Source organism: Balaenoptera musculus, chromosome 11 (genome assembly GCF_009873245.2).
Source record: "Balaenoptera musculus isolate JJ_BM4_2016_0621 chromosome 11, mBalMus1.pri.v3, whole genome shotgun sequence".
Taxonomy (NCBI): domain Eukaryota; kingdom Metazoa; phylum Chordata; class Mammalia; order Artiodactyla; family Balaenopteridae; genus Balaenoptera; species Balaenoptera musculus.
In genome coordinates, this window is record NC_045795.1 from 66,626,254 (window position 1) to 66,642,378 (window position 16,125).

The 16,125-nt window shown below is 37.6% G+C and overlaps 1 protein-coding gene across 4 annotated transcripts in view; it reads left to right on the forward strand.

Moving 5' to 3' along the window:
• The window catches only part of DOCK3 (dedicator of cytokinesis 3), a 385,395-nt gene that overhangs the window by 192,617 nt on the left and 176,653 nt on the right, over positions 1-16,125 (forward strand). For all 4 annotated transcript variants that reach the window (XM_036869659.1, XM_036869661.1, XM_036869660.1 and 1 more), the window contains exon 7: positions 8,087-8,171. In XM_036869659.1, coding sequence (XP_036725554.1) covers positions 8,087-8,171 — 85 coding nt within the window. The remainder of the gene's footprint in view (positions 1-8,086; positions 8,172-16,125) is intronic.

A 16,125-nucleotide genomic window follows, 5' to 3' on the forward strand; every position in this document is an offset into this window, starting at 1 on the left:
GATTTCAAAAAAGAATTTAGGAAGAGAACAGGAAGATAATTTTATGTCATCTCTAGGAAAATAAAACAAAAAGATGGGAAATGGTTGAGGAAAAAACAACAATACAGAGATTCAATCTAGGGAATCCAACATCAGACATTATATTTCCAGGAAAAGAACAAAGGCAATAAAGAGGAAATTCTAAAGAAATTATAGAAGAGAATTTCCTAGAGCCAAAGAGCAGGTGACTTAGGATTGGAAGAGTCTGTCAAATACCTAGTATAATGAATGGAGAAGAAAAACCAAAACCTACAGTGAGGCACATTAAGATATTTCAATATTTGGGGCTGAAGAGAAAATGTTAAAAGGTTATCAGACAGAAAAACAGGTCTTCTTACAAAAGAATAAGATTCACACCAGCCTCAAAAGTTTTAATCAGTAACACTGGATGCTAGAATATAATGAAGTAATATCTTCAAATTTCTGTTGGGAAATGATTTGCCAGCCAGAATTTTATAAACAACCAAACTATATAATCAAGTGTAAGGGCCAAATAAAGCCCTTTTAAAGTATTCAAGGATGCAGAAGTTACCTGTCATGGCTCCTTTCTTAAGAAGAGACTTGAGAATGTGTTCTTCCAGAAATAGAAGAGTAAATCAGGAAAGAGGAAACACGGGATCTAGTAAACAGTGAACAGAGTGGTAATGTTCAGTAGAAAAGAAAAAAGAACAACTCTACATTAGTTATTTGTGACCTTTTGAAGTGACACCATCCTATCCCTGTTTGTTTCATTAAATTACAACCTCTCTTGACTGTTAATAGGATTGCTTGGCATACACCACAGACTCCTTGTATGATATAACATGAATTCAGATGTACGATAGATCAGACAGTGTTCTTTAAATCTAACTTTGGGCAGTAAAATCTTAGCAAAATGTAGTATGTTAACTTACAGTATAGCTACTGATCCTGTCTCCTCAGCTTCAAACAGTACTATATGGTATCACTGTATTTATTTTAAAAAATCAATAATGGTAGTAATTTGCAAACATAGCATCACTATGTGCCAAGCAAATTGTTACTCTTGAACTGATGACACTAATAGTTGTATAAATCATTATGTTGCAGTTTAACTGCACTATACATACCAGTAAATGAACAAGAGAAATATTTTAGAAATATCAATACCTCTTTATGATGAAAGTTAGAAAAGAGACCAATCAGATTTTGCAGTCAAATCTGAAAACTTAAAGATGATAGCTTGGAAACAAGTTCAAATTATATCTGAAAAAGGCAGAGAACATTATAAATACCTGTCAGTAAAGTACAGAGTTGTTCACCTTCATTAATAACTTTTTCTCAACAAAGTCTGTTATGTGCTTGTGTGTGTGTAGGGGGAGTATTTATATGTTCATTTTGATAAACAATATAAACCAGAAACATAGTTCCATTTCTCCCCCCACCCCACTTTTTTCCCTTCTCCCTCCTTTCTCGAAACCCTGATCCTCCTCTCCTGGTGCTTCTGTATCTTCTTCTCTCCTTTCTCCCTCCCCTTCCACTTCTTTCTTTCCCCAGTTCTTCTTCTTTCCATTTTCCCCTTTACCCCCAGTGGAAAATACAGTCACTTAAAAACTTAAATGAGAACTTTGTAGGTCTACTGTTACTAAAAGAAAAAGATGTATTGCCTCCCAAACCAATAGGACAGTTCTCTCTGGTTCTCACTCGAAGTGACCCTTTTAAAAACATTCCTTCTTAATTTGAAAGAAACGATGGTGTACTGCAAAAATAAAGTCATTTCGTACCAATAGGTTAGATATAGGAGACTGCTCCATGCAACAGCTGAGCACTGATAACCGTATCCATTCTTCCCATTGTATGCCCTCATAATTCCACTCTTCTTGTTCCACGACACTTTTATAAATGCCATAAAATATTGATAAGCTTAGCATATGCTGGCATGTTTTGGGTGCACAATCAATATTTTCTGAATGTATTTTTACGTTGTAATTGATGTAATTAAATATTAATCGTATATAATTTTAAACTTTATGCCTTTTTCTTTAGACTCTTAAACTTTATAGCTCTGCCTTTTCAAAACCTATTTCAGACACTGTTAATAACAGCTATTAATAGTTTATTGAGTACATCTACCTGTATCACTGTGGCAAGTGCATGGTCTAACTTATCTGCACTGTTATAATGAAATGCGATTATGCTTTTCCAAGACAAGAGCTCCGTTTTACCTAATGAAGAAACTCATAAAAAGGCTCAGAAGAACTTTTTCCAGTGTTGCATAGTGAGTGGTACAACTGGTGTTTGTACCCAGAACTGATGCCAAAGCCCATATAGTTTATGTAGGACCTTACTATCTTTATGATCATTTTTAAGTGTGAGTCTTAAAACCAGGAAAATTATTGTCAGTATCTCTAGTCTGTGGGTTATTTGATCTTTGTTCTGTTATCTATACCACATGTCTCATAATATATATATCTGCTTTAACACTGAGTTAGAACTTTCAAGGATAAAAACGAAACTGGTACTATACTCTTGTATTTAGAGTTTAAGTTAAATGCAGAGCCCTCCACATCTACATAACAACTATTTTAATTTTTTTTCCTGAGATTAGGAATTTTTATTTATTTGGCTGAAAATTTGAGGATTCTGGCATTAAATTTACGTGGCTTATACTTGTTGGCCTCTTTGCCTATGTGCACACTCATTCCATAAGTGAAAATTATTAAAATTGTATTAGGTAGAAATCAGCATTTATAATATTGTGTTCTAAAATACAGGAAGGGCATAAAACAAGGTTGTATTCAAATTAACTAGCCATTATCTCTGCTCAAGTCTCCTATTCAAAGATTAAGTCAGTTAATTACATCCTCTCCAAGGGAAACTTAAAATAATTTGTCTAGCAATGTAACTTTAATGTGTTAATTTAATATTTTTGACACCTTCCATAAAGATATAGAGAAAAGTTTCTTCTCAGTCTCTACTATCATCACTACAGTAAATATAGCATAGCTGAGTTAAAAGTTGCGTTAACCCAGGACTGACACAGCCTAATTGATCTTTGCCATAGAAAAATACCTAAGTAAGAAATACTTTACTCTTAGAATAATTTATAGGATTTTTCTATTTCTTCTTTAGGTAGAAAGTACAATTTGATTAAAATGTAAACATTTTATAAGCTTTTGTTGAATTAGAATAATGTTTCTACAGATTTCAAGTATCAAATGAAAAAATTGGTATCTTTTTATTGTGAAGTCTCATCATTTAAGACAAATCACCAATAAATGTATACTTTCTAGTTATTCTTTCTCTCCCTCTCTATCAAATTATTTCCCTCCCTCGCTTCTCTTTTGTACCTTCTCTCAGGTTTTCAAAGATCCTAACCTACCCATGTCCCTTTCTTCCTGCTTAGTTTATGTTCCTTACCAAGGGAATTGCTCTTGGAGGAAGCAACACAAGCAGTAGTTTGAGTTATACTATGCAGAGAATACTGCCACCACCACCACCCCCGCGCCCCCAACCCCAGCGAGTTTCCTCTGAGTAAATTTTTAGCTAGGACTCAGAAAAGTTTATGGTTCAGTACTTTCTCTTTAAGGACATAGTGATATTTTCCAGCTTCAGGATATCTGAAATTAGCAGAAGCTTCCAATGCCTTCTTAGAGTTCTTCTGATATAAGGTGTTGTACCCATCAATCAGTTTCTTGCCATACTTAAGTCTGAGATAACTATGTTTAAACTATGCATGTGTCAAAATTCTTCTCTCAAGTTACCATGTTCAAATGATTAACTTACACACACACACTCATTCTTTGTGCATCTGTTTTGCTCATCAGCATACCCTGCACTTAGCACAGTGCCTGCACTTGATAGGCACTACATGAATGTATCTAAGTAACAAGGTGGGTTTTTCTTATGCCTGTTGGCTACTCATTCATCAGTCTATGTTTGTTTCCTTCTGGATTGATGTATTGACACAAAATTATTCCTCGAACTATTATGACCAAATTGATTACAATCACTTATAGCCATTAGTATTTAACTTCATGGTTATTAGTAGAAAGGTGGCAGGTATAGTGGAAATATCATGGGTTCAGAGTAAGACAGACCTAGCTTGAGACATGCTCAACTGTACTCCTTTAAAAGGCTACTTAGTAACCTCTCTGGGCTTCAGTTTCCTCAATTATAAAATGGGTCTAATACTGTGTACTTCCCATAGTGCTTAGAGGGGATATACATAAAATGCCTATTCCAAGTAAATGTTCAGTAAAAGGTAGCTATTATTAGTTATATCTTCTATTTTATTACTATATAAATATACCATGCTTTCATTAGTATAATTATATCTATATGCTCTCATAAGTATTAGAAAAGGGCACTGCCCATAGAAAATCTTAGTATCTCTAGCCTTTTTCAACTGATTCTGGGGGAGAACTAGATCTTAAATGCCTTAAAACATCCATCGTATATAATTAATTAGCTTCAAGTTATTTCCTATGTTCTGTGGTTCAGATGAGGAAACCCAGAAGAAAAAGATACAATAGAAAATAGAATAGAATATGGAACATTCAAAAGACATGTAAAATTCAAAGAATTTGATAGAGAGAGATTCACGGTCTTTAGAGTGGTGCACCTAAAAGAATGCAGGAGCAGAAATATGTCTTTTATTCACTGCTGTGTCCCTGAGTTCATCATGAGCCTAGCATAGAGTAGGTGCTAATATTTATTGAATTATTGGAATGAATGAATGAGTGATTAGTGACAAGAGGTGAGAGAAGACTATTTTTGTGAAGACTATTCACCTAAGCAGTTGGTAAGACCATTTTAAAAACTCAGCTCTGTACTACATCTGTATGTAGATGTATATGTAGTTGTATGCCTCCTGCTTGTTTAGGAGTCTTTTTTCAGACACAATTCTCTTTAATCACAATCCTTGTACTTTAAGTCATATTTTAGCTAACGATGTAACACATAATGATAACAGCAGAAGCAGTTCACAATGCCTGGCAGTGTACTGAGTGCTTTACATGGATTAATCCTTACAATAGCCTGTGACAGTAGAGAAGACAGTATTGCTTGGTGGGAGAGCCAAGATACAAACTAGGCAATCTGACATCAGAGCCCATGCTCCTAACTACTCTGATGCACTGCCTTCCTTTGCTGTGACAGTAAAGAGACTAAGTTGACCATTCCCTGCACTTACTGTTCACTGTTCTTAGAATATGCCATAGGAAGAAATAGCCAGGAACCTCTTTTACAGAGTGAAATTTTAGTGAACATGTGTTGTTTCTCATTGTGCAGCACCTCTGCTTTCTTCCAATGAGGACAGTCCTTCAATTTAGCTTTTGGAAACTACTCTTCCTCCATTGAAGATGATCTTAGTAGAAGGAAATCAATCTTCGGTTTTATTAGATCTCCTGTTAATCATTTTCTTATTTCCTAAGGTAACGAAATCAAGAAACTAAAAGGTACTGTGTTCTAACAACTTCTAGGAGAGGGAAAACACTTTGCTCTTGGGAGAATTAGCATGAGGAATATGAACATTTGCTTGACTCAAAACTGCTCTATTTCCTATATCCAGTACCATTGGTGGTACATGATAGATCCTCAGAGAGTGTCTTTGGGGTGAGTGGATGGGTATATGGGTGGATAATTGAATGGACAAGCAGGCTAAGGGTGGCATAGTGCCAAGGTAGAGTTTGCATAGATGCCATTCTCCAGACAAGCCCCATCACTGCGTGTAGTGCACTACTACAGAGCATATACTCTCAACCCTGGCCTTACTGACTTAGAGCCATCTGGATTTTTTCTTAAGCTGTTGTACTGAAAACATCTATTTTGATTGGATTATTTGTACAGTCTTCTTTTTGTTAATTAATTGTAATATTTAGACTACCTCATATATGTTGTGACCATCAGTGGTTAAAGAATATGTTTGAAATTTTATCTCTTCATTTTTGTATTTAAAGAATTTTCAACAGCATGACTACAGAAAATTTGTAAAATATCTTAAATTGATAAATTGTTTAATTTCACTTTCCTTCTACAAATACTAATACCATTTGTGTGATCTTTCCACTGTTTTTCCACATGCATGTAAAAGTATTCTAAATATTTGAGATCAAAACTGCAAAATTGTCTTTCAGATGTAAATTGCTTTTTAAGATGAGAGAGGTGGAAAGGATGTGCTTCAGCTATATCTTGCTCTCCATGATACTACTGCCTTTACATGCTATAAGTATTAGAAGCCAGAGGCCTGAAATTATTTCAGGGAAATTAAGAATAATTAATAAGAGGTGATTGAATGGAGTACTTCTTTGATGTATGAAGACAGGAAATAAAACCTTACAGATTTAAGTGCATTAATGTCAGTAATCAGATTTGATGGCATGGTTTTACCATTAAGCTGTGAACTATTGTAGTTAAGGACAACCGTGTATTACTGATCTTCTCATCATGCAAAACTACAAGGGTTTTTTTTTCTTCTGCATTTAATACCAAAAAATTGTTTCTTCTTTAAAAACTCATATTTCTCTATTATAGAATAATACAAGTTATAGTAATAGGTAATAGAAAAATATGGGTTTTTATCCTTTAATAGAAAAATAGGTTTCTCCTTTTTTTTTGCCTGCTAAAAAGTACACATCTAAATTTTAATTCTTAATCATAGTAATCATATTAGTCTGTGTGATTAGTGTGTTCGCTTATAGCTCTTCATGTAGGTTTGATTCCCCATTTTTATTTTATCAGTCTTATTACCATTTAACCTCTTCATATCGTTTCCTATAAAATATGGTTAAATTGTAAATAAAATAATTCTGCATTTTGGATGTATATGTGGCTTATTTTAAATAAGTGGGAGTTTTATGTACAGAAAGAGCCTAGGGAATTAGTTTTGCTAGCATATTCTAAATGTAGTTCATAATCTAGGTGAAGAAAAAAATATATATACTTATCCTTCCATCATCTATGGCATACTTTTGCCAGGTGCAATAATTCATAACACTCGTTTTAGAGTAGGGTGGTCACAGAGCAGCTCTGAAACCCTGATTAGAGTTATAGGCCCTCTCCTCAGAGAAAATGCATATATGAACATATGCACATACTTTTATACATAGTTACAGGGGTCCACAACCCCTAATTCCACTGACTCCAGATTTAGAGCTGTTGTTCTAGAGAGTGAGAAAGGGCGTAACATGTATTGAATATAAATTATGTATCATATTTGAACCCAAGAGTTCTGCCTTTCCAGAGTTATTTCCACTGTCTCATACTGCCTCCCAATCAACTATTAATCATTATCACTTATTCCTTCCTGCCCAAGTTATACCAGATCTTCTAAGTATTGTTTTCTTTATTAATCGTGCTCCCTGGTTAAACTTCCATCTAAAGTGTCTTAAGGTATTGGCTAATGTGTGGCGAGGTCTTCACTATAACCCAGTGTCAGTATTAATTAAATTGAAAATGAGATAAAACTCAACCAAAACATACATTTCTTTGAGTTTAATACCTTTAGGAGGTGATTTTTTTTTTTTTTTTTTTGGCTGTGCCTTGCAGTATCTTCGTTTCCCAGCCAGGGATTGAACCCATGCCCATGGCAGTAAAAGCGCAGAATCCTAACCAGTGGACCTCCTGGAATTCCCAGGAGGTGATTTTTATGTGTTTGACTTTGAATTACAAATCTACTTGGACACTGAATAATTTTTTTTATCCTAATGAAAGTAATGCATGGCTGAGCCTGTGCATACTTGCAGGATGGGGGATATCAAAAAATAAACACAACTTATTAATGATCTAAGAAAATCCATCCTTAGTGAACTCAAGCAATCTGTTATAAATGTGATACTGAATGAATCCTTTTTACCGTCACAGGGGGAACTGCTTGATGACGAAAATTGTCACAGTCTTAAAATTCCTAGCCTCATTTATTTACCTAAAGGTGAACACAGTTAGGTTACTGGATAAAGGCATGTCCCTGCGGAGGCAGTGTCTGAACTTCTGTCCATAAGGTCATGGTTGGCATGGGCTCCCAGGCACATAAAGAGAGATGAGTAGTTTGAGGACATGGCATGCTGAATGTGGTCTTTCTCTTTACTAGGCATTTGGGCCTGGACCTGGTGCCTCGAAAGGACTTTGAAGTAGTGGATGCGGACCAGATTAGTGTCTCAGATCTCTATAAAATGGTAAGAAATATTACACAGGGCAGCTTGCTCCTGCACACTTAATTTTTTTCTCTCTTATTATCCCTAATTACATTATGAAACAATATTGCTAAAATCATTCCTTTGTTTCAATGTATTTAAGGGCTCTTCCTTATCTGGACAGTACCTATCACACTTGCTCTCTAAATGGAATTACTATGTAGGGCTGTTGGACCTACTGTAATGTCTAGCAATCATTTCTCAGTTGGTTTTGCTGGTGAACAGAGCTCCTTCAGCCTGCAGCAGTTACTAAAATTTTGTCTCTCTCCACCTCTTAAGAAGAGAAGGTAGTTGAAGCTGAAAAGAGCCAGTTATTAATTAATGTAATGATTAACCCTGGAAATAATGTACCAGCATTTCTTTCTTAAAACTTTTTTTATTGAACTATAGTTGATTTACAATGTTGTGTTAGTTTCTGGTGTATAGCAAAGTGGTTCAGTTATGTGTGTGTGTGTGTGTGTGTGTGTGTGTATTCTTTTTCAGATTCTTTTCCATTAGAGTTTATTACAAGATATTGAATATAGTTCCCTGTGTTATACAGTAGGGCCTTGTTGTTTATCAGTGTACCAGTATTTCTAAGATAAATCCTTAACTGTCTGTTGGTTATTATAAAAGTGTATTGAGTTGACTGATAACCAAGATTACATTTTGCAGGGTGAATGAGAAGAAGTAACTAAAAGGTACAAAATTTTAAAGTAAAACAAATAAACATCAAAAACCTTAGGTGACTATTAAGCTTAGACTAAAGGACTGGGTAAAACCTTACTTTGAGGAGTATATATTCAAGGAGTGTATATTGGTGAGAATTACAAGTTTTAGAAAGAATTACAAATTTCTCTTTAAGAAAATGAAATATTTTTAGGAAACATAGAGGATGCAAAGTATGTTGCCTGGTCAAGAACCATAGGAAATTTGCCTAAATAATATACAAATAACATATCAATTGCTTCTGTATATTTGCTTATGTATATTTACAAGTATACAAAAGCATTTGTGTTCAGTTGCCTTAACTATGCTCTGTGTGAAGTGATATGTGTGAGATATAGAAATTAAAGATGAACGAGACTTACTCCTTCCTTTAAGAATATCACCATCTATGGCGCAGTGGTTAAGAATCCACCTGCCAATGCAGGGGACACGGGTTCGAGCCCTGGTCCGGGAAGATCCCACATGCCGTGGAGCAACTAAGCCCGTGTGCCACAACTACTGAGTCTGCGCTCTAGAGCCCGTGAGCCACAACTACTGAGCCCACGTGCCACAACTACTGAAGCCCGTGCACCTAGAGCCTGTGCTCCGCAACAAGAGAAGCCACTGCAATGAGAAGCCCGCGCACCGCAATGAAGAGTAGCCCCCACTCGCCGCAACCAGAGAAAGCCCGCACACAGCGACAAAGACCCAAACGCAGCCAAAAATAAAAATAAAATTAAGAAAAAAAAAAAAAAAAAAGAATATCACCATCCAGGGTATTGGCTTCTAACTCTTTCTAGATTATGGAGGATCGATAAAATTTCTCCCCAGGACGATGCAAGTATGATTTTGCATACAAATTTTATACTCAATTTTAGGGAATTGATAGTTGCCTCTGAACCCCATGCATGGTCCCCATGTTTAGAAACTACTCTAGTGGGATCAAATAGACCACAAACAAGAATGTTTATGAGCTGCATGTCATAATTAAGATATACACTGATGCTGTTAGAGGGAGTAGCTGATTTCCTGGGGCTTTGAGAAATCAATGAAAGCTTCCAGAGGCAAGTAATGCTTAAGGTGAGTCTTGAGAGATGCTCAGGGCTTCATCAGGAAGACAAGCCATAAGGAAAGACATTCCAAAATGACACAAAGCATAGGGAAGTAGTAATTCCAGGAAACTATAAGATACTTGGTAACTTTGGCATGTAAGTATGTGTTAGCAATTGGGAGATAAGGCCAAGAAGGAGGCAAGAGCCAGATCACAAAGAGCTTTGTAAACCCCAAATTGGTAGAACTGCTAGTCTGATAGAACCATGGAGTGACATGATTGGATGTGGGTTTTAAATGCTGAGAGAGTATAAAATGCAGAAGACTGGAATCAGGGAGGAAAGAGGCCACGGAAGTGATTCAGGCAAGAAATAATGGCTAGGCAGCAATAGGAATGGAGAAAAAATGCAATAGAAAATGTAGATGTTAATAAGTAAAAATGATGAATTTTGATGATCAATTAGATATGGAAAGTGAAGGAAGAATGACAGTTTGAAGCTAAGAACTCCTGTGAGAATGGTGGCTTGGAGGATGATATTTTTGGTAAGGATTTTGCATTTTATTCTAAGTGTGACAGAAGGCCTGTGAAGGTACTTGAGCAGGGGAATTACATGATTTGGCTTACATTTTAAAAGGACTCCTCCAGCTGATGTGTGCAGAAGGACTGGAGTGGAGCAAGAATGGAAACAGGGAGTGGTCATTCAAACAAAAGATTTTGATTTCAGTATCTTGAGCTAGATAGAGTTGGAACAGTGGAAGTGGTAAGTTGTTGGATTCTGAATATGTGTTGAAGATAGATCCAGTCAGAGTTGTTGATAGATTGAATAGGTGTGTGTGTACACAAAAAAGAGAAAGGTCAGAGAAGAATGACTCCTATGTTTTGACCTGCCCAACTTTGACCTGGGTGGAAATGGAATAGGAAACACTGTGGGAGAAGTTTTGAGAGTAGAGCAGTGGGGATCAATATTTCTGGGTTTTCCTTTCAAGGTTTAAATGTCTTCTAGACCTCCAGACTAAGATGTTGAAAGTCTGGAGTTCAGAAGTGAAGTTAAGATATAACAATTTTGGAGTCATCAGAGTATATATGGTATTAAAAGCTGTTGGATAAGATGACCACTGCTTTCCACAAACCTCCATACAGTGAAACCCAGTGGTCAGCAGGTCCTACACAGCAATTCCAGACAGCCAAGCATCAACAGCCATTGGAAGAAACCTCCCACATGAAACTTAAAGACCAAAAGAAATACTTATGAAAGAAACTTGGAAAAAACAGACAACTCAGTGGAAGAAAATGGTGATTGCTGTCTGCAAAGAGAAATGAGACAGCCAGGAAGCAGAGTGGAGCAATCTAAGAAGCAACCCCAGAAGCTCTAGAAAATTACAATTGCGATAACTGGAATAAACTTGGTATAACTACTGAGACATCTAGACATGGCTAGGAACAAGGAAGTAGGGCAGACAGAGGCTGCCAGTATCAGTCATGCATTGGGAGCAACCATGGCTCACAGTGGCCTGCTCTGCCTAGAATCCCAGCAGCCTTTGCTGCTGTGGACCTCAACAACCCTTGTGGACACTGCAGAACCCCTCAGCTTTTATTACTGGGGACCTCATAATGGACCCCAGCAGACTGCTCCACAGAGGACCCTAGCATATTTCACCACTGAAGAAACCAGTAACCACCACAGAACCCCTGCAGATTTTGCCACTCAGGTTTTCACCCCACAGGTATCTGCATTCACAGATGCCAGCCACCTGAGTCCCCCAGCTCCCTCCACATCTCTTGACAGAGCACGAGTTATGTAGCAGCCCTGGCCTCTGTGGTTGTGTGCATGTAAGACACCAGTCTAGACCCCTACAGCTGACCCCCACTGCTTTGTGTGTGCTCATGTCTAGCCTCTGCAGCTGTGTACCTGCATGCCACCAGCCTGACTCCCAACACAGGCCTCCACTGCCATGCATACAACCACGGCAAGCCCCTGTAGCCACAGGAGTGTATGCCAACAGCCAAGGCCCCCACAGCTGCTTGTGGCCCATATCCAGCCTTGACTTGTCACTGGCCTGCAACCCTAGGCTCACCTAAAGGTAACCCCTGCAGCTGTGCACCTGCACACTGCCAGCCCAACTCCCATCCCTGCCTCCACTGCCATGCATGTGCTCATGGCTAGCCTCTACAACCTCATGAATATGTGCCAACAGCTAGGGTCCCTTCAGTTGCTCGTCAGTCTGCAGTTGGCACCAGCCCTTTCTGCTAGTCCCAGCCCTTGCTATTATGTGTGTGTCTGCAGCTTCCCCCTCCCACTATGCAGGCACCTGAAGCTGGACCCTGAAGCCATGTGTGTACACACTTCTGACTCTGGCCACCACTGCTGCCTGCCCTGGTCCCTAGCCACTGGACCTGGAAGAGCCACTGAGGACCCCAACATCCCTTGCAGCTACTGTGGACCCTCCACAGCTTTCCCTAAGATTCACAGAATTGTTGATATTGTGGACCTATGTGGCCTCAGCCAATGAGACCTGCACCCTGAGCCCAGAGCTACGATATGCCCTAACCTGGGCACCCTGCACCATTAGACCCAGAGTCATAGCATGCTCTAGCATCCTCACATCCATAGGTGAAGGTCTTTCCTTACCAAAGTCAGTCCATAAAGTCTTGAAGAGATAACGGCTCTTCAAATGTGCAGACAACTATGAAAGGCTACAGGGATCACAAAAAATCAGAGAAACATGACACCACCAAAGGAACACAGTAAATTTTCAGTAACTGACCCTAAAGAAATGGAGATGTACAAATTGCCTGACAGAGAATTCAAAGTAGTTATTTTAAAGATGCTCAGAGAGCTACAAGAGAACACCAGTAAACAGTTCAACAAAATCAGGTAAATAAAACAAGACCAAAATGAGAAGTTCAACAAAAACATAGAAAACATAAAAGAGAACCAAACGAATTTTGGAGCTGAAGATTACAGTGACTGAACTGAAGAATTCAGTGGAGAGCTTCAATATTAGACTGGACCAAGCAGAAGAAAGAATTAGTGAACTTTGGGACTTCCCTGGTGGTGCAGTGGTTAAGAATCCGACTGCCAACGCAGGGGACACGGGTGTGAGCCCTGGTCTGGGAAGTTCCCACGTGCTGCGGAGCAACTAAGCCCGTGTGCCACAACTGCTGAGCCTGTGCTCTAGAGCCCATGAGCCACAACTACTGAGACTGCGTGCCGCAACTACTGAAGCCCACGTGCCTAGAGCCCGTGCTCCACAACAAGAGAAGCCACCACAGTGAGAAGCCCGTGTACCACAACGAAGAGCAGCCCCCGCTTGCCACAACTAGAGAAAGCCCGTGTGCAGCAACGAAGACCCAATGCAGCCAAAAAAGATTTTAAAAACCCAAAAAACAAAGAGTACCTGGAATTCCCTGGCGGTCCAGTGGAGCCAAAAAAAAAAAAAAAAAGAGAGAGAGAATTAGTGAACTTAGAGACAGATATATCAGAATTTTCCAGTCAAAGGAGCAAAAAGTAAAAAGAATGAAGAAACGCTATGATATTTAAAGTTACCATTAAGAAAATCAATCTATACATTATTAGAGAACCAGAAGAGAGGAGAGCAGAAAGGGGCAGAAAGCTTACTTAAAGTAATGCCTGAGAACTTGCCAAATCTGGGGAGAGAGATTTGAACATCAAGTTCATGAAGCTCATAGGTTCCCAAACAATTTGAACCCACAGAGATGTTCTCCACGACATTATAATAAAACTATCAAAAATCAAAGACAGAGAAAAATACCATATGATATCACTTATATGTGGAATCTAAAAAAATGATACAAGTTAACTTATTTACAAAACAGAAATAGACTGACAAACATAGAAAACAAACTTATGGTTACCAAAGGGGAAAGGGGGGGAGGTAAATTAGAAGTTTGGGATTAACAGATACACACTACTATATATAAAAACAAACAAGCAGCAATGAGACCCAACGCTGCCAAAAATAAAATAAATAAAATAAATTTTAAAAAAACCATGAAGATATAAAACACTTAAGTATATAGTCAAATTCAGAATACTCCAATACTGTAATATGGTGGTATATTACTCTAGTATAAAGGTGAAAAGACAGAAAAGTTAAAAATAACTATAATTACAATAATTTGTTAATGGATACACAGTATAAAAAGGTGTAAACTGTGATATCAAAAACATAAAGTGGTGGGAAGTGAGTAAAAGGGTAGAGATTTTGTATGGGATTGAAGTTAAGTTGTAATAGCTTTATCTATAAGATGTTTTATGTAAGTCTTACGTAACCAGAAAGCAAAAACCTACGGTAGATACATACAAGATAAGGAGAAGTGAATCAAAACACACTACTATGGAAAATCATCAGTTCACAAAGAAAGACAGCAAGAGAAGAGGAAAGGAACTACAAAATGAGCTAGAAAACAATTTTTAAAATAGCAATAGAAATTTCTTACCTATCTATAATTACTTTACTTAAATGTAAATGGATTAAATTCTCAATCAAAAGACATAGAGTGGCCAAATGGATTTTAAAAAAAAAACCAAGAATATTCTGTTTATTAACAGACTTACTTCAGTGTTGAGAACATGCATAGGCTGAAAGCAAGAAACAGAAAAAGATAATCCATCCAAATGGCAACCAAAAGATGGCAGCAGTAGCTATTTTTATATCAGACAAAATAGGCTATTTTTAAAAAATAAATAAATTTATTTATTTATTTATTTTTGGCTGTGTTGGGTCTTCATTGCTGTGCACGGGCTTTCTCTAGTTGCGGCGAGTGGGGGCTACTCTTCGTTGTGGTGCATGGGCTTCTCATTGTGGTGGCTTCTTTTTGTTGTGGAGCATGGGCTCTAGGCACGTGGGCTTCAGTAGCTGTGGCATGTGGGCTCAGGAGTTGTGGCTCACAGGCTGTAGAGCGCAGGCTCAGTAGTTGTGGCGCATGGGCTTAGTTGCTCTGTGGCATGTGGGATCTTCCCGGACCAGGGCTCAAACCCGTGTCCCCTGCATAAGCAGGCGGATTCTTAACCCCTGCGCCACAAAGGAAGTCCCAAAATAGGCTTTAATTAAAAAACTGTAACAAGAAACAAAGAAGGTGATTATATAATGATAGAGGGGTCATTCATCAAGAGCATATAACAACTGTAAATATATATGCACCCAACTTCAGAGCACCTGAATCTATAGAGCAAATATTAACAGAACTGAAGCGAGAAATAGACAAGAATACAACAATATTAGATTCTTTAGTACCCCACTTTCAACAAGTGATAGATCATTCAGACAGAAAATCAATGAGGACACGTTGGACTTGAACTACACTTAGTACCAAATGGACCTAACAGTCATATTTGGAATATTAAGAATATTCTGTCCAATAGCAGCAGGATACACATTCTTCTCAAGTGCACATGGAACAATCTCCAGAATAGATCACATGTTAGGCCACAAAATAAGTCTTAACAAATATAAGAAGATAGAAATCATATGAAATATCTTTTCTGACTACAGTGATTTGAAACTAGAATTCAATAACAGGAAGAAAACTGGAAAATCCACAAATATGTTGCAGTTAAGCAACAAAATCCTGAACAACCAATGAGTCAAAGAAGAAATCAAAAGGGAAATTAAAAAATATGTCCTGAGACAAGCAAAAATGGAAACACAACATGCTAAAACTTAGGGATGCAGTGAAAGCAAATCTAAGAGGCAAGTTTATAGTGAAAAATGCCTCCGTTAAGAAAAAAAGATCTCAAATAACCGAACTTTATACTTCGTAGAACTAGGAAAAGAGCAAACTATTCCCAAAGTCAGCAGAAGGAAGGAGGTAACAAAGATCAGGGCAAAAATAAATGGAATAAAGAACAGAAAAACAATAGAAAAGATCAATGAAGCTAAGAGTTGGGTTTTTTTTTTTGAAAAGACTAGTTGGCAAATATTTAGCTAGATTTAGCAAGAAAAAAGAGAAGTCAAGTAAATAAAATTATAAATGAAAGAAGAGACAGCTGATAAACAGAAATACAAATGATCGTAAGAGACTGCTATGAACAATTATATGCCAACAAATTGTACACCCTAAATAGAAACATACAACCTACCAAGACTAAATTATGAAGAAATAGGAAAACTGAACAGACCAGTAACAAGTAAGGAGATTGAATCAGTAATCAAAAACTTCCTAACAAAGAAAAGC